The 19,148-nt window shown below is 39.3% G+C and overlaps 2 protein-coding genes across 2 annotated transcripts; both read right to left on the reverse strand.

The window, feature by feature from the left end:
• Positions 1–1,174: 1,174 nt before the first annotated feature.
• Positions 1,175–5,705, reverse strand: LOC137195047 (G protein-activated inward rectifier potassium channel 3-like). Its single transcript, XM_067607121.1, has 3 exons — positions 5,327–5,705; positions 2,556–3,768; positions 1,175–1,572 (listed from the first exon to the last, which is right to left on the reverse strand). The coding sequence occupies exons 1-3, from the start codon at positions 5,504–5,506 to the stop codon at positions 1,376–1,378; spliced, it is 1,590 nt and encodes a 529-aa protein (XP_067463222.1). The 5' UTR covers positions 5,507–5,705; the 3' UTR covers positions 1,175–1,375.
• Positions 5,706–7,344: 1,639 nt separating this feature from the next.
• zw10 (zw10 kinetochore protein) lies at positions 7,345–18,656 on the reverse strand. The gene is made up of 16 exons (XM_067608719.1): positions 18,450–18,656; positions 17,325–17,459; positions 17,068–17,169; positions 16,270–16,347; positions 15,213–15,372; positions 14,572–14,748; positions 14,125–14,322; positions 13,758–13,894; positions 13,450–13,632; positions 12,530–12,753; positions 12,172–12,243; positions 11,899–12,068; positions 10,749–10,879; positions 10,481–10,612; positions 9,509–9,711; positions 7,345–8,832 (listed from the first exon to the last, which is right to left on the reverse strand). The coding sequence occupies exons 1-16, from the start codon at positions 18,552–18,554 to the stop codon at positions 8,712–8,714; spliced, it is 2,328 nt and encodes a 775-aa protein (XP_067464820.1). The 5' UTR covers positions 18,555–18,656; the 3' UTR covers positions 7,345–8,711.
• Between the last annotated feature and the right edge of the window lie 492 nt (positions 18,657–19,148).

The following is a 19,148-nucleotide window of genomic DNA, read 5'->3' on the forward strand; positions in this document are numbered from 1 at the left end:
CTGCTTTATTCGAATTACTTCACTAAATTTTAAAGGGAAATATTTTACTTTTTACTTTGTTTAACTGACAGCTGTAGTCACTTTTCAGATTAAAGGATGAGTTCGCAATTTTTCAAGTCTATCTTAAGTCCAAATGAACACTGAAACAGTTTTTGCTTGCTGTAATTATTCCTCCTGTTCATTCTGACCATTATAAGATCACCTTCAAATGCATTTACGATGTAAGTGATGGGGGACTAAAGCCAGAGTCCTTGTTTTGAGCAAAAATATATTTAGAAGTTTATCTGAAGCTAATATGAGGCCTCAGCTGTCTGAGTTAGTCAAATAAAGTGGATATCTCCCACAGTTATAGTCTATTTAGTAACAAAATTCCCTCTTTGTGTCTCATCAGTGTTTTCCTGTTTGGCTGCACTGGAAGGATTGTAACAAAAAAGAGGGAATATGGCTGTAAAAAGACTGTAACTTCGAAAGATATTGACTTAATTGGTCCAATTTGGGTCAATTAAACTTCTAAATAAACTTTTGCACTGAATGAGGCTTTTGGATTTTGTCCTCTATCACTTACATTGAAAGTGCATTACGAGGGGATCTCTTAATGGCCAGTATGAACAGGAGGAATGATTACAGCAAGAAACATGTGTCAATGTTTATTTGGGCTCCTGACTATTGTTTTTAGACAATAGTCTAAAATTGTAAAAAAATGTAAACCTATCCTTTAAGGTTTTGCGTATATAAATATGATCAAGCTGATCATCTGATAAATTTTAAAAATGGTATTGTAGAGATTAAACTGCCCCATGATTTATAAAGGAATTAAAATTCATTTTACCGCAATTAGCTACAACATTAAATGCTAGTAACATGTTTAATGAAGCAGTGACTATAGCATGAGTGCTTTTGTTACATTTTGCTAATGTTAATATGTATATGTTCACCTGTTATCATGTCACTGAAGTTTATTATTTAGATTACATGAAGACCATGATAAAAAGGTCCAGCAAAGCTAGTGAGTCGACCTTTGTGTTAAGATTATTTTGCCACAATATTTTTTTAATTGCCCAGACATGACCGCAGACAGATGAGTTTAGGACGATGTTTATTTTTATTTTTGTAGTATGATTTAAACACATCATAAACCATTCATAATATAACATAGCATTATTAGAATGGCATATTATAATAAATATGTGCAGAAAACCTTATTAGACAGAACAACAGAAATTATGGCTACCCTGAGATCAATATTCATGAAAAAATGATTTGTTATTTATCAGGGTATGTCACAATCACTTTAAGTCACTCATTATATGTCATTATATATGTCATATGTCATGTCATGTACAGAAACAAGAAGTGTTTGTTTTGTCAACATTTTCTAAAATACAATTTCTTTTTCCTTTTCTGTGTTTCTGTGCTTTGCACTCAGTTGGGACATTTGGACTTCAAAGGTTTTGTCAAATGCACTGTAGTCCACACGAAACGCCCCTTTCTCCAAGGAAATGCACGACTCAAATCGGTGGCCCCACAGGACCTCATCCTCTGTGTAGGATGTCCTAGCTTGGCATGTCATACCTGCAACACAGTGAACAGTCAGAGAATCAGGTAAATGTCACTTTATTGGAAAAAGACCAAACAAATTAATTCAGGCTTTTTACACAGCCGAGGTTTTCACTTGCCACAGTCGGAAAAGCACAGGCATAACTAATAAACGATGCCTTCGTTCTTTTCAAATGTCCCAGTAAGTCATGGCAGTATGACAGTAAACCTGCTCACACAATACCAGGACATTGAGGCAGCTAAATGGAATTCAGCCATATTTTTTTTTTATTATTATTTCCACCTGTGCTCCTACTGGTTCTTACTGTGACAAGTAAAAAACAAAAAAGCCTTTTATACAGATACATTTGAAAACACATGTTTTTCTCTCCATTTCTGGCTTTCCAACCATATCTGGCCAACATTTACCAGCAATGAGAAACAGAACTTTTTTTGAGAACTGTCAACATTGATGATTTGTATTTTGAATTGGCAGCAGTAGCGTGCAACTCTGTCTACTATCTACAGGCTGTTGCTATCCATCTACTATGACTTCATCACATAGCTAAATAAAACATGTGCTGCTAAAATGGAAGAAATGGTTGTTAATTGATATGTTTGTTTGCTGCTGGTGAAAAGGTAGCCTACCACCACCTTATGGAAAATATATTTTCAGTTTCAGTTAGAGAGTAAATAAACTCTCTGGCTAATGGGTGCAAGTTGTGCAGAAACAAAGATGTGTAAAGGGCAACACCTTTGGTGTGTGTTTGGTGATACTGAAACATTAAACAAGTGATTACAGGGAGAGTCCGAGTAGAAAAAGCACATATCCTGAAGATCAAGCAGTAGGCCACATGGTCTCTCCATCAAAACAAACTCTTTGCCAGAATATAGACAGAAAAGGATCTGAAAATGCAAATGTAGATGGAAAACTTTCTGCATGTAGACATTGTTTTCAAATGTTAGTATGGAAATGGCCTTAGTTGGAGGACAGCACCAGCCTTAAAAATACTACAAACCAGATGCTTCCACGATGCCCTCCAGGATGACAATGATCTCAAACGACTCCCTCTTCAAGCGCTCGAGCCCAACCTCCCAGAAGGGGCTGCTTTCATTGATGACATGGGTAATAGTCTGAGGTTCCACCAGGAGGAGCCTGTCTCCACCAGTGTCATAGCCCAGATTGATCTCTGACTGCTCCAGTGGGATGAACTCGCCCTCCTTGGTCTGTCTAGACTTGATCAGCTTGGCTCGGATCTTGGCATCCACCATGTGGCTCTCTCTCAGATCGCCGATGCGGAAGAGCATGCACAGCTTCTCGTCACGTTCACATATGACGCAGTGCTTGCTGAAGATCAGCGTCTGGGCTCTCTGCTGTGGACGGGAGATTTTCACAAACATGCAGCCCACCATCAGAGCGTCGATAATGGAGCCAAGGATGGACTGGACCATCAGGAGGACCACACCCTCAGGGCAGTTAGCTGTCACCATCCTGGAGCCATACCCAATAGTCCTCTGGCTCTCTAATGACAGCAGCAGCGCTGATAGGAAACTGTCGACATTTTCAAAGCATGCCTGCCATTGTTGGTCATGGACATGGGCAATGTCGTCACGCAACCAGGCACCTAAGAAGTAGATCCCACCAAAGGCCACCCATGTGAGAATGTAGCCCATAGTGAAGACGAGAAGGAACCAGCGATACTTGAGGTCCACTAATGTGGTGAAAATATCTGAGATAAAGCGAATCTTGTCTGTAATAGGTCCAAGATTGACCCTGCACTTGCCATCTTTGGTGACATAACGTTGCCGCTGATTGCTGGCAGTAATATGTAATGAGTGCTCATCACCTAGCAGCTTACAGCGCTTCTTGAGAGTCTTTGCAGCATGCAGTTTCTCTGCTGCATGGACGGGAATGCTGCTGCTGCCAGCAGAGCCTATTGATTGGCGCCACCTGGAGCTGAAACGCCTGAGGTTTCTGCTGCGATGCAAACGCTGAGGCTTTGGGGTCTCATCTACTGTTTCCAGAGGAGCTGCTTGGATAGTGTGCTGGTGAGGGGGCTCTTGCTTGACCAAAGTCAGAGCCTGAGAGGACTGGCTGCGGGGGCTCTGGGTCTGGGAGGGAGAGGCCTCCTGGGATGGCGGGAGCGATGAGCCGTTGGCATAGTTCATGTTGTGGATGAGAGAGGTTCTTTCGGTGGTCATCACGGAAGCAACAGTGGATTTAGCTGCAGCCTGAAATAAAGAACAATAAGTACATGAGTACAAAACTGACACACAAAGGACAAGAACATTCATAAGATGTGTCCCATTCCAAATATGTTGGAGAAATGTGGCTGTGGATACTGGTGATGTGGACATATTGTGCCAGAATCTGGACACCATGTCCATTGTGTACTTTCTGTCTCTCCGTATCCAAAAAACTCCTAAAGATTAAAAAAATGCCCGTAAGGTGAGGACTGGTGCTATGATGAATCCTTTGCAGCTATCTCATTTTGGGAGGAGGTGCTGTAGAGGTGCTCTGCACATGAACGTACAAACACTGAATCCTCAATCTGAACCAAATGAATCATCAACGTTACTGACTGATTCAATCATTCCTAGTAACTTTGAGACTTTACTTAAAAAATAGTCAGTAACTATGAATCTTTGACTAAACTGAACAAAACAAGTCCAATCATCAGTAATTCAGAGTGGGCACCTGTTTAGTAGCTCCTGTTGTTTTCTTCATTGGTTTGTATTGTCTGTACTAAATAGACCACTATATGCTTAAATTCCCTTCGGGATTAATAGAGTATCTATCTATATATCTATCTGGCGGGATGTTTGTGTTTTTAGGGAAAAAAAACATCAAAATGAACTATGATCTTTATTATTTAAAGAATAATTCTGGCAATATTCTACAATTTTCTTGTTAAAAGACCAAAACCATCAATGAATTGATTTTCCTAACAAGTGTTGTCTGTGTAGCAATAGCCTGATATAGTTTATTCCTCTGTGCTATAGATCTTCACTGTTCTCAAAAAACAGTCAAAATCGAAACAGCTCCCAATGTTGAGTCCATCTTTGACTCGTGTAGATCACTTTCTGCCTCCCTTGTTCATAGGATTTGACACTGTACATATTTGGTGTTATAGTTCATAACAATTCATAACATTTATAATACTTTAATTTTTTTTACAGCAGAGTAATGAAAAACATTACAAACTGTGGGTCTGACTCAAGTTAGACAAAAACATTCTTCATATATGAGGGTTGAGCAACGAAACTATTTTTAAAGAGTGAATTCTTAATAAAAAAGAATACAGAATTTGGCATTTTTAAAAAATGTATACAGAGACTGGTTACACAGAATTTGTCCAAATTTTAATATGAAACAGAATCTTAAACCACAATTAGTATTAAAAGCAGGTATGGGGTACAAAGCGAAGAAGAGAAAAAGGCAATTATGTAAAAACGTTCATTTTAGTGATTTGGAGATGCTCAGAACCCCCCAGACGCATTAAATGGTTGAGTGAAGTGATGCAGCACCTTAAATTAGAGAAGTTCAGGTATGTGCTTCTTGCTTCCCCAGAAAAAAAATCAAGGAAATATTGCAGATTTCTCTGAATTACACCAACATTAGACTCTAAGCTCTGCTCAGTTAAATAGAAAATGTAAAGGTCATTTACCACTGTCACCTGTGTCATTTCCCTTTTTGTTTGCTAGTTAAGTTGTTCAATATCGGTATGTTCAAGAACCAATTAACAGTTTTTAAAAAACACATCACATCATATAATAAAGAAAGCTGTACCTTGTAAGAGTAAGGAGTGTAACGGATGGACTCTGGCTGTGGTCTGGGCAGGTACGCCAGCAGATGTTTAGCAGTGAGAGTCTGTGTTGGGGGAATGGAGTTCCTGCGGGGCTCGATCCTGACAGAGCTGCACTGAATGTTTAGTAGCGTCTCTCTGCTGCACATCACAGTGGAGATCATTGCTGAGGTCCTCAAGATGCTCGGCTTAGATGTGGATTACTCTTGAAGTTTTGCTTCTGTTTGGGCAATGAAATTAAAATATAAGCCGGTTCTCAACAGCAGCTAAAGAGTTATATAGACACTTCAACCTCCTCCCGGATATTTCTATTGATAAGCCCGTGCCAAAAGCAATGGTGCTCCTCATCAGTGTAACATGAGGTTTCTTCAGTCTGAAGTGGGCTGATCAGTGTCTCAGTCCCGGCTGCAATTTATTACACATGTAGGGATTATCGCTAATCCTCAATATCAATCTGAGAAACACCAAGGAACACGATGGATTTAAAAAGATTAGCCAGAAGGCTTAGAGAAAGTATTGTCCAGATGTGATTAAATGAACTGTGGTGAATTCACTTGTCTCTTGTGTAAATGTTTGAACAGCGCTGTGCTTACTGTAGGACTACACTGAGAAACAGGGACCCAACTGTGTGGGTACAGCTGCTCAGGGCAGCCAATTAGCTGCACAGGGTTTTACTGTGAAGGAAACCATCCTCAAATAGAAAGAACGTAACTGTTTTATCACTAACATTATTAGAGAAGAGAGAAGTAATTACTACGGAGCCCTTAAAGTCCCAAAAGGTGGTATTTTTTTTATCTTGTGCCCACAAGATAAAAAAAAATACATAAAAAATATACCAAAAAAATATACCAAATTTACCAAAAAGCACTTTTCTTAATAAAGCTGAAGGATATAATACAGAGCTTGTATGAATTTAGTGTGCACAGTCTTGTGTGCTGAAGATCTTACCAGTATTAATGATAAATATGTTTGTTCCAAGGCTGCTGCTAAATGTATTTTATTGGGAGCACGAATGCGAATGCAACCTCCATATTTGATCATGATCTTGAGTGCAAGTTGGCATTCTCGCCCAGATGACACTAAAGCTCATGAAGAGTCCAAAATAGAAAAAAATATATATAGATCACCTGGGGAGCATCAACATGCTCAATAAATCTATGATCTTCTTCCCACTACATTTGATTAAAGGTCTTTTGTTTCAGTTGAAGTTTGGCCTGAGTAGTAGTAGTGGAAAGAGTAGATCTTCTTGTAAAACGTTTTCCAACCTTTTTTTCCTTAAGGGATTCATTACAGAATAATGAATGACTCTGCAATTAACCCGAATAGTGAACATTCAAACCTGCAAGAAGTTTGAGTATAACTACAAATGTGGATTACATTTTGAACAGATTATATCTTGTTTATATTGCAATGCATCAGACAAATTGTCCTTATATTTTTAGGAACTGGGTTATACCATTATATGTCTGTATTATTTTTATTTAACTATCATACAAACATAATCGGCTTCTTCTTGACACATTCAGTGTTCTCTTCTTCTTGACACTGGGCTTTTTCTTCATTTATTGAGAAAAATAATTAAATTTCATTGATTTCTTCACTGAAATTAGTTAAATTTAGCCTTTGGGAATTAGTGCCTTAAAACACTTTACAACACTTAGATTCATTAGATGGGGACCATGTTTGTTCAAAACTAATTTCATAGAAACCCAGCTAGTGCTTCGAGTTTCAGACCTCGTCTGGGTTAAATTTCTTCGTGGTGGAGAGAGGAGATTTAGCCGTCAGCTAAACTCATTTAGAACAGACACAAAACTTCAGCAAGCAGTTTCAAGTCGCACCTGCAGCTGTTGTTCACTGTTGCTGGTCAACATGGACGCCGACATGAAGCAAGAGGTGTTCAGTTGCTAAAAGCTGAGTTAGTTTGGATGTTTTAACAGTGAACACTGGAGGCTTTTCTCTCAGCAATTACAATTAAATAATCACCACACTCATTCATCAAAAACAGTTTGGAAATGTTTTGAAAAGTCTTTTGGTTTATTTATTTTACAATAAATATAATACAGAGGAGTTAAGTTTAATGGCTCTCACAAGAAACTTCTGAACCAGAGAGACAAAGTTCATTTAGAGGCATCGTGATTAAAGCAAACAAACATCTCCAGACAAACTCTCATTCCAGGAATGACGTCGGCACATAAAACTGAGACCTTTGAAACAAGCTACAGATGAAGTTTGATAACATTTCCAAAAGACATTAGAGGGAAACTTGGTATTTTTCAACCTGGAGCCTATTTTCCCATCATTGTGTGTCTAAGTGACTAATGGGGACAACGATATTTGAAACTGGTCCAGTATCGAATGAGAGCGCTTCAGCCAGCAGCTGCAATGTGATTCTATCGGTGTACATCCACTAAAACCGACAGGCTCAGATTGTTACTATAGGTGTCTGACAACATTATGGAAGGACCATACAGGTCTTTACCTTTCACTTGATTCAGTCTTTTTGTTGTTGTGTGAAAGTTGAGTTGTAGCAGGAAGACAGCTAAATAATCAGCTTAATATTCAGCCATGACTTCTTTTAGATAACACTAACTAACAAACTCTTCCCAGCACTCCTCTCTCCAAATCTCACTCACATATCCGACGTTGTCTTCCTGCAACAACTCAACTATCGTAAGACTTGGTTAGAAATAATAACAAACAGATCAAAGAAAGGTAAAGAAAAAAAGTTTTATTCCTCTGTATGCTCCTTTCCATAATGTTGTCAGACAATTACAACAACAATCTGAGCCTGTCAGCGGCGAAAACAAGCACTTTTAGTGGATGTACACTGACGGGACGCCATTGCCTCAAAGGATTACACAGCAGTCTGTTTCACGGCTGCCGGCTGAAGCGCTCTCACTCAATACTGGACAAATTTCATAAATTGTTTTTCCCCCTTACTCAACAAAATGATGGAAAAATAGAGTCGAAGCTGAAAAGTTTCCCTTTAACCCTCCATACGACATCACATGTCAACAGATGGCGAGTTGCTGATTACGTAACCTCAGCGGGCTTTGCAGCAGTAACCTTCTAATGCTTATATGACTGACGCTGCTGGACGCTGATGTACGGAAGCCTTCATGTAATCTCTGTAGGACTAATTGCAGTCTGCGTGCTGAGACAGAACATATCCTACAGACTGATTACAACCAGCTTACACCCACAGCCATCAGACAGGGCTGTATCTGCTGACGAACCTTTCAACCCATAAATGTGTATTTTTTTTAATGGATATAACCGAAAAAGGAAATGAATACAGACAAAAAATGATATTTTCCTCAGAGGAAAAAGTGCTGTAGTATCTTCTTGGTGGTCATTTACTTGGAGTATCTATTTGATTTTGGTCAGCGCTACAGCTCTCCGCTCTGTGTTCTGAAACAGGGCTCGGATCAGACTCTTCACCTCCGAACTGGAGAACTCCAACGCCAGCGGACCTTTACCGTCAGCCCACCTGTGGAGAGGAATCACCAACAAATCAGCCAATCACACACACATCCATGAGAAAAAAAAAAGTATCATGGTGGCCCTTCCTCTAATTATAAAGGAGTCTGATAATTTTCTACATACGGGTCAGTTTACTTGTCATGAGGAGAACTACACAGTCTGTTGTCTGTGGCGCTGGAGGAGCTTATTTTTAATTATTTCCTGTTTACTGTATGATAGAGCTGCAAAGATTAGTCCATTAATTGATTAGTCAATGGAAAGAAAATTAATCACCGACTATTTTGATAATCGATTAAGCTAAAAAATGAGAAATCCTGCGTCACCACACCTACGAATGATGATGATTAATGTGTGTAATCTGCTAAAATCTGCTGCTCATCATAGAGTAAACTATTGTTTTCCTTTTATAAAGGAGGCAGTGAATACGGCTAATTACAGAGCAATTACTTAGCTAGCTAATCAAAATCCTGAATCTATTTTGAATCTATTCTGCTGTAGGTAAACAGCTGCTTTACATAAAAACTATATCTGAAGCATTTTATAACTTCAATCCTTTATGAAATCATTAATTTACACTTTTAACATAAATTGAATCTCTTTTTCCAGACATTAAAACCTGTAAATACCCCTTCTATATTTTATTTACTTAATTATTTATTGATATTTTATTGTTTCCTTCTCACCTGTCAACAATCTCCTGGAGGTTCGCCCGCAGCACGATGACCAGCTCCTTGAAGGTACTCCACTTCTTCACATAGAGGGGAACTTCCTCCTGATATTTCTTGTTCTTGTTCTCTTCAGCCAGAGGGATGAAGACCAGCGGGCCTTCTTCAATGACGTTTTGGCACAGTGTGTGGAGGTGCTCACCGTCCTCAGAGGAAATATCCTGGAGACAGTTAAGTGAGAGATAAAATCTAAATAATGTATACTATGACTAGACAGTGCATCATCTCCATATCTTAGAGAGATAATATGATATGACTGAAAGTTTAACTGGGATATTGTGACAACTGAAGACCTGCCACTCGTTGTTTTTGTAGTTTAAAATAGGCCCAAACAGCCGACCCAAGATCATAGGTGGTGCTTTTTCACCTCATAAATGATCTTTGGCCGGATACGGACACTGGCTCAAGTTAATTTTGGCAGGTAACTTCGTTTAGTTTGCTACAGTTGATACAATCTGCTGCGATTAACATTACTTATGTGCATCAGTAAAAGGTTCAGCACTGTCTAAGCCTGCTTTCCTCGATGTTGTGAACATTGCTGGTAAAAGAGTGAGGAGATCAACCTGAGACCACAACTAAAACAAAACTGGCCATCAGAACCCACACAGACTGCTGTGGAAATATAAATCATGCTGAATTTATCAGTTATTAGAGTACAGGTCCCTTCCTCTGTGTTTTTCACCTGGTATTTATTAGCCGGCCACTGACTCTGACGTTATTTGAATTCCATCTTTTATTTATTTTAATTGATGGTATGTGTCTTCACTTAGCTTCAGAGGACTCAGATTACACAAATAAATAAATCAATCATTTTTAAGGATACTCTGTGTTTTATTTGCTGTAATGTCCTTTTTACAGTAGTAATACCTCTGCATCTGTAGCAGCCAAAGTTTATGTAAAGGCACTGTGATTTAAAAAAATAAGACAAACCTCCAGCATCATGATTTTGGTGATGATTTCTGCGATGGCCGTGTTGAGGAGGTTGCCCATGGCTTTACAATAGATGCTGACTGGTAGGACATCCTGCCACACTGTGCCCAGCTGCTTCAACTGATGGATGACCTGCAGCGAAGCAAACACATGAAAACCGTATGTATGAGAAGCAGCGCATGAATAAAAGTTGGAATGTTTGAATCAACTCAATTTATGATCAGATAAACTCATTATTATAACTCATTTACATGTTATTTCCTCTCACCTGTCTTACTGCCTTGCTGGCTGCTATGTAGTTGTCTTCATCATCCAGGTTGCAGAAGTTGTGAGCGGTGGAAAGTCTCTCCAACAGTTCACCTCTCTGGACGTTCAGCTGTGCTAAGAAGCACTGGGCACCTGCCAAACACAATCACTCCTTTAATTTAACTGCCAATAAAGTCATATCATCTGTCTGTTTCATCAGCTGAAGCTCCAGGAGGCTTGAAAGTTCTTCACACCCCACAACATGAATAACATATGACCATTTTACTATTCTAACAGAGGTCTGTGCAGGTCCAGTTTTGGAAACCTGTACCTGCCGCCCTGCATCCACGAAGGTCAGTACTGGAACCGACTCACGATTTATTTTATTTTCTTCAAACCAACCAGTCAGTGTAAGAGCTGCAGTATCAGCAGTAGTAGATGTTCACAACAGCCAACAGAAATAAATCAATGATTTTTAAAAATGTGATTGTGGAGGTAAAAGCAGCCTCTGTGCTCTTCTGTCCACACAGCATGAAAACCTTCAATATTTCAATCTTCCAACACGGGGACCGGGACTTAATGGTAACTGAACTTCTGTTAGTTTATCTGTTTTGTGTAATTTTCTACAGACTGATGAGTTGTTCCAAAAGATTTAACTATGTGATTTTTTTTGTACAGCAACAGACTTTTTTACTTTCTAAGTAAATCTCCACATTCTGTTTGGATAAGAGGCCAGAAAAGTGACAGACTGACAAAAATCACACTGAAAATAAAAAAATACCTGACATTTCTCTTCTTGTTTCCCCTGCCCATATCTAATTCTGTAAATATGATTCTTAGTCTTATAAAAGTGTAAAACACAATATTTGGCCTGAAGGTGGCACTAAAGGAAAAGGTAGAAGCATAAATGTGCTCATGGTAATCTGCCTGATATTGATCATTTTGTGTGAAGAAGTGGAACTTTTGGCCTGATGGTGGTGAAAGTGTGGAACTTTAATGTCAATGGGAATTTATAATGAATCAGCCATTAGTTTTGGAGAAACGTTGTCAGACAAAAAGTGGGTCAAGGGCAAAAAAAACTTAAATGGTAGCGCTACACGAAAGGTCAAGAAGTAATTTCTGTGATGAATTTCATGACAACGTCACCAGCAGTTATTACACAGTTTTCTTACCCAGTTTCCTGAATCCGGGCACCATGTCAACAAACGTTGCGATGCCCTCGCCGAGGGGCTGCGGCAGGTGGGCTCTGAAATGGTGGCCCAGGGTGAGAAGGTGGTGGGCCAGGTACATGCAGTTGTTGTGCTGGATGGCAGCCAGGTGAGGAAACTTGAGCAGGTTCTCCCTGTGGATAGCAGTGGCAGAGGAAGAGGAGGCAACCACTTACACCTACTGGTTAAATGTGCTGGTTTGGTCTGTTATATGTTGTTTAATGGAAACCTCCTTACTTGTGGTATGTTGGTACAACATCATAGAAGAGCTGGAAAATGTTTCTCACAGTGAAGAAGAGCTGTAACGCACTGAAAAAGACAACAGAAACCTTTTTACTTATAATGTTATGACAAGTTTCAACCCTGCCTGGTGGTCCAATAAAAAAACACATCTGCTGTGAGCTAAAATAAAGAATAAAGTGTATAAAATAATCATAAATCATGCTGAGACTTTACAGCGTATGATATGACTCTCAGTGGAGTCTTCCCCATTTAGAAAAACACAGTAGGACTATTACATTGTGGTGTCAGGCACGTTTGACTCACACCTAGCTCTATTCAGAGGACAGTGAGGTCTCTGAGCACTATAACGCACCATTGTGTAGAGCTTCCAACGGCCTCACACAGCGTGTTGAGCGCGAGCTCCATCAGCTGCTGCACTGACTCACTGATGCGACAGGCTGGCAGACACAGACTCCACGCAGACAGCTGCTTCGCATTCTCCATTGTCATCTCCTCCTTTCTGGTCTCCTGCTTCACCTTCACCTCTGATCCTGGAGCAGGCAGCTTGGGAAGACGCAGCTTGGAGTCTGGTGTGATCTAGAAGAGGAAGATTGAAAAACAATTTTGGCAATTAAACTAAAAGATAAACAAAATCCATCATCTGGAGGCTTTGGGAGATACATCATGTAAAGCCAGACTGCAGTATAACTCAAAGGTGTCCATTCTCTGTGAGACAATTAGAGAGGTACTAATTTACCAGTCTCTGTATGATAATACATTAATAGAGTGTTGCATCATGGGTTGTTTGAAGCTTTAATGTTGCGAAGGCAGACAGCTTCTTCATGTCCGTTTATAGTGTATCTTTTAACACTGGAAGTCTTTAGGAAACCTGATTTAACCGAGAGGAGCTTCTGAACGTGTCTCCCAAAATCTTTACTGTTGAAACAGAAAAAGGATCGCATCAGGTGTCAGACTACTTCCAATAACTCGACAAGTGAATGAATTTGCTGCACTTAAAGAACATACATTGACAAGCTACACAAATGTGGGATTTATAGTCTATTCCTATTTCATGCTTCACTTTTACAAGAAAAAAAACGCTTCAAGGATGACGACCATCCTCTCCTTGGACTAATACTCAAAATAACTAAACTTAATATCAAAGTAAATGACATGCCTGTTCTTTTTTTTTTTCTTATTTACCAACGAGCCTGTTCAATATTTCCTGTCCTCCACTTTAGTTTCCTGTCTCCAGTTTATTCATCCGGACACTCTGCTCTTACTCACACGTACTTTGACAGTGTTGTGCATCTTGGAGGTCATGAGTTTGCGGGCTGCCACGATGACGTCTTTGCACTTCTTGCTGGCAAAATGACAGTTGACATCCCTGGCGTATTTAAGCAGGTCTGTGGAATCGCCCTGCAGGTACTCCATCTCCTTCAGAGACTTCTCAAACTCCTCCGTTTCCTTGATCACCTTGAACATGTACAGAAAAAAAAACATAATCAGTAAAGACATTTGTGCTAAAAATAACTGCTGGGATAACTCTGTACATCTACTGTATGTATGTCTCATTATACAAACTGCTGTCAGGTCCGTACAGTGTTGTATTTCTCCAGCTGGCTGCTGTTGGTGGGGATGGAGTAGAGCAGACACTCGTGGATGATGCACTGCGACATTTCCTCCCAGATCAGCTCCCCCAAGATAGCCGAGAGCTTTTTATCACCGATGGACACATCTGAAAATTAAGACACGTGACTTTCCTTTCTGAAGTTCAATGTGGAACAAAGTTTAAGGTAAACATGGAACAAACATGTAATAACTAAGAAATAAACATTTCATATCTCATATTGTTCAAATCTCATCTGCTGACTTTTTGGTTTCTACTGGATGAATGAAAACTCTTAAATTCCTGATCAAATTGTAAAATACAGTGATACTGAGCATCTTGAAAGCATGATACTGTACCTAGCAGGTGTGAGTGCAGTGTCTTGAGCACCAGGAGCAGTTTGCTGTAGACCTGTGAAGGAGAGGATCGCTCCTCGTGGCTCTCCTCCAAACACTGTAAGGCCAGGACGGTTCCCTCACCCTGCTGCTCTGTCACGCTCACCGACAGCGACGGGTACATCACCAACGGCTTCAACATGTTCTTCAACAGCACCTGACCTGAGCGCCAACAACAACCAGTATTGAGCAGTTCAGACCTTGGATACTTTGTGCTTTAGGGCTAGACGGATAAATCAACTCAGCAGTGCAGAAATACCAACAATGTGCTTAGAAACAGTGTTTCCATGACATAGTTTGTCCACCGGAAAACAACATCACATTAACTGAAATAAAGTGAAGATGTAAAGATAATAAAGATCAGGAAAGTGCATATTTAATAGTGAGCACTGCGGTGCTGCTTGCTCTTACAGAACAGTTTGATCCTGTGCTGAAGGTCTCCCTGGATGGCCAGAGCTTGCAGGACGCAGCGCAGCAGAGCAGGTGGTTTCAGTTCGTCGTCCTTACTGCAAGCATGACTCAGGTTAAGCTCCACATTTAAGAAGGACTTCGGACCTGCAGGCTCTGGTAGTGCACATCCAGGAGTCACTGCAAACACGTTCAGATAAAAAAAAAGTAAAGAGTAAGTAAGAGTAAGAGACCAGATCATGAAAATACATCTATTCAGTACAAGCTGGTTGGGACAGATCGATGATGATGTTCTATTTTTAGGCTATGACTGGAATTAATGAAGTCTGTGGAGATAGTGAATATTGATTTACAGATTGCACAATCCTCTGTATGACTAATAATAAAAGAGAGATACTCTGACAAGTTCAACAGTGCAGAAGGTGTATAGTGTGTCTCTCCCTTTACCTTAAGAGTTTATGTTAAGATGACACTACACACTCTTGTATTTGGCTTATTTTGTTAGATGACATTATATTTGGAGAAAACAGTCCGTACTGAGCAAAGTATGGTACAGAGTGAACCATCTTTCATACGGTTGTATCAGTATCACATCCGACATATATTGAAAAAAACTTTCAACCAGTTTTCTGAGGAAGTCTCACCCTTTGAGGATGGTAATCTCCAGATGACGAGGCGCTTCCATTCGTCTCCCAGATGGTAAATTAAGTTTTCTCTCTGCACAATCAACTCAGAGCTGAGAGCACTGAGCAGTGGCAGCTGGGAAACCTTCCAGCCCTTCAGTGAATCCACACTGGCCCTGGCCTGGAAATAATTATTACCCATCAATCAGTTAATTTACATGCACTTAAGAATGCAGATAAGAATAAGAATGCTGCATTTCAGTAATAAAACATCACCCCTACACCTAAAGGTATTTTAGATGTTTTGTTTATTTTAACTGTATAAAGGCTCGTCTACACAGTTCGTCATCTGTCTCTCGTGCGTCTGAGTGAACAGATCTGCTTCTATTTCAATCGATACAGTTGTCTACATGGGCTGCATAACAGGCCACATTTCACTCCAGCTATACGTGTGTAACTGTAACCTCAACACGTATTTTTATGCTTCAAGTCTCTTTTCTTTGGTTTAACGCACATAAACACAGTAATTGTGTAGTGATTCCAAAACACAGGTGCCATTTAAGAAATCAGGGTACTGGAGAAAGCAGCCTGTAAACCGGTTATTAAAGTGCACTGAATGCCTGTTTCCACAGTGGCTGCAAACTAAAACAGACCGTTAAGCACATTTAACACTATTTTGTATGAAATAGTGTTGTTTGTGTCACTTTACTAGTCATTACAAGTGACACACACATCATTCCAAAGGAGCTGCACTAATCTTATTACAGTGTCTTATTTTCTGACAGTATTTACATTTAGCGTTGTTTTGCTCTGTTTACTGAAGCCAAATCATACCTGAAGCACGTTGATGTGGCATCTTTTCCTGTTACATCAATTCTCCTGACATTTGAGTCATGTTCTTTATCCCTCATGATTAATTATATCACAAAAAACTGCTGAGTAAAAAAAAAAAAAACCTCTCCTCTGTTTGGATTTAAGCTACACACAGCACACACACAACAATGACGGACAGTGATTCATTGTTTCTTCAGAGTAGAGGTCAAACTGTGTGAACAGACATGATGTAAGCAGCTCTTACCCTCTCCAGCTGGTTGGCTGCTTCAACATACTTCTTCTCCAGTAAGGCTTTGTTGGACTCCTCCATGGCATTGTGAAACTGAGTCACATAGAAGAAATGACAATCCAACATACAGTATTAATTGTGGATGCTGAATACCATATTTTCACAACCACAACAATTCTGATTGGTAGACTTTTTAATTTAAGGCTAATACAAAATCCTCATCAGTTTCCCTCTCAGGCAAGTCACCATATCAGCCAGATTATAAGACAATATTTTTAATGAAATTATATTTGTGGGGGTCATATTATCTTTGAGGGTTAGACATGCACTTATTCACATCATCACATATTTGAATGGTGAGGATACCGATGTAACACAAGCTCAGAGTTAGTTTGCACTGACAGTGTTTAGTAAATTAGTTCAGTTTAACCTACAGGAGATTCTGACGGCTCATGTGTCTTGAAGGAAATAAAGTCCTGACAAGTGAAACGGAGTCAAATGTGTCTCTCGAACATTTTTATTGAATAAACAGACTGATCATTTGTCAAGCTGCCAAGAATTACCAATGTCACAGATGATGAGGACCTCAAGAAGACAAAAAGACTGTCTGAAAAAATGCTAAAAGTCTTTCTTCCATAAACAAACATTGGAAAGGAGGCAGTTGTCTTATAGTCAGGCCAATACGGTTCTTTTATTCTATATATGACATTTCATAATTATTTATTGGAGCAGTGCGGAAACTCTTTGACATTATTTACATGCTACTAAATATTAAATTATATTTGAATCAGTAAGTTGACATGTGTTGCGTACCTCTTTTAGGTGTCCAAGCATTGTTATGATGATAGTATTTTTCTCTAGCTGCTGTTTCAGCTTTGCGTACTCCGTCACAGCCACGTGGATATCCCGCTGCACCTGTGTCCACAAACATAAAACACCAAACTGTGAAAAACTATGGCACAACTCCAAATCTTCCTCAAATAGAATTGAATCCAGCCTGTTCTGATTTTTCTTAGGACCTGGCTTAAGTATCGATTTAATTTGCAGTTCCACACAAACCTCATACATACCTCAGTCTCAATGCAATTTTTAAGGACATCCATTTCTTTGGAGACATCATCCACCTGCATCATTAGCTCCTGAGACGCTTGAAGACTAGGTAGGAAGTCACTATACCTCTTGTTTAGCATGTCACATACTTCTTCCTATGAAAGATACATGAAGAAAACAAAGTTGTTAGATAAACTGTAATGACATGAACCTTTTGCTTTTAAGCCCAGAGCATGACTGTTGAAATCACAGCACTACACGAGCATTATATACAATAAATAAACAGACTAGCTCAAACAAAAAATGAACAGAATAGTCAGGTGGATACTGGATGTCAGAATTGAGTGTACTTAACAATTCAATTATTTAGTACACTCAATTATTGTACTAAATTAATGGTTTCAACAGACAATTGTCAATTCAAAAGCCACTTGCTGTTTCTGGACATGTTCATACACTACATCAGAATCGTCTTTATTGGCCAAGTATGTTTACACACACAAGGAATTTGACTCAGATTTAGTGGCTCTCAATGTATTTACACATAATATAATAACAGCAATCTTTAGAAATATGCACATAAGTTCAAAGAAGTGGAAGAGAACAAGGAGTGCTGATACACATTTTATATACACATAGTAGGTGGTTGTATACATAATATGATAATAATACATTAAAATTTATGCCGAATTTTTCACTCATAGTGAAACTCAAAGTGCAAAGAAGTGAAAGAGTGCAAGTATTAATGGGTGCACAAAGCTCAAGTCAGCAAAATACTCAAACAATCAATGTTTTAGCAATTTACTTCTTGCTTGCTCGTTTATATTTTTAATTTATTTGACCGTGAGTGTTTGTTTTACTTTATTCGGCTGTACAAATAGTCCCTTATGTTTGATGTTAGTGTGACACGTAGCTGTCAGCACCGTAGCTAACAGCCTTGCTAAAGAAAAGGCACAAAACTCGCTTTAGACTAAGTGGAAAGTCCGATAAGTATTATATAATAATGTGGCTAATTCTTATTTCACTGTTATTTTAAGGAGCACCGTAAAATCAATATATCAGCAGTCAGATGATGAGAAAGTTTGGATGTTAGCGCTAAACTTCTAGTAAGTTACTAGCTAATGCTATGTTAGCCAGCGGATTACCTTCGTATCCTCCACCTTCCGCGACATTTTACTGATTTTACTGGACAGGTCTTCTTTCTCCAGTTTGCCAGAGCTGGCGAGCACTTCGGTCACAAACGATGCCATGCTGTGAGTGTTACGTTTTTAATGTTTTAACAAAACTGTGACAGCTCAGCGGCAACAACAACAACGGCTCAGCTCGGGACCCGCCGGGCGCTCTGATTGGCTGCGAGAGGTCGGCCTTCTTCTTCGTTTTTTTAATTATTGACAAATGGCGCCCACGTCACGCCATCACCGCCACCAAGTGTTGTGGGAGTCACTTGTGTCTAGTGCACCACTTCTGAAAAGTGTCCAGTGATGGAAAGTAACTTAGCACATTTACTCTAAGTAGTGTACTTAAGTACAATTTTGAGGTACCTGTACTTTACTTGCAACACTACAATACTCACTGCACCTACAAATGATACATATTTATTTCGTTTAAAAGGCAAAACCATATATTTCAACAGGCTGCATATATTGTACATAACGCACCTGCTATATGTACTGTATATAAAGTAACATGTCTTTTTTACCAGTTCTTTGCACCTATTTGTATCCTGTTTACAGGGATTTCACCTGTTTATAGTCATTCCTTTTGTATATTTCTGAAGATTCCTTGTATGCGTAAACATACTTGGCCAATAAAGATTTTTCAGATTTTTATTCTGACTGTGTATT

The sequence above is a fragment of the Thunnus thynnus genome, chromosome 13 (assembly GCF_963924715.1).
Source record: "Thunnus thynnus chromosome 13, fThuThy2.1, whole genome shotgun sequence".
Classification (NCBI taxonomy): Eukaryota; Metazoa; Chordata; class Actinopteri; order Scombriformes; family Scombridae; genus Thunnus; species Thunnus thynnus.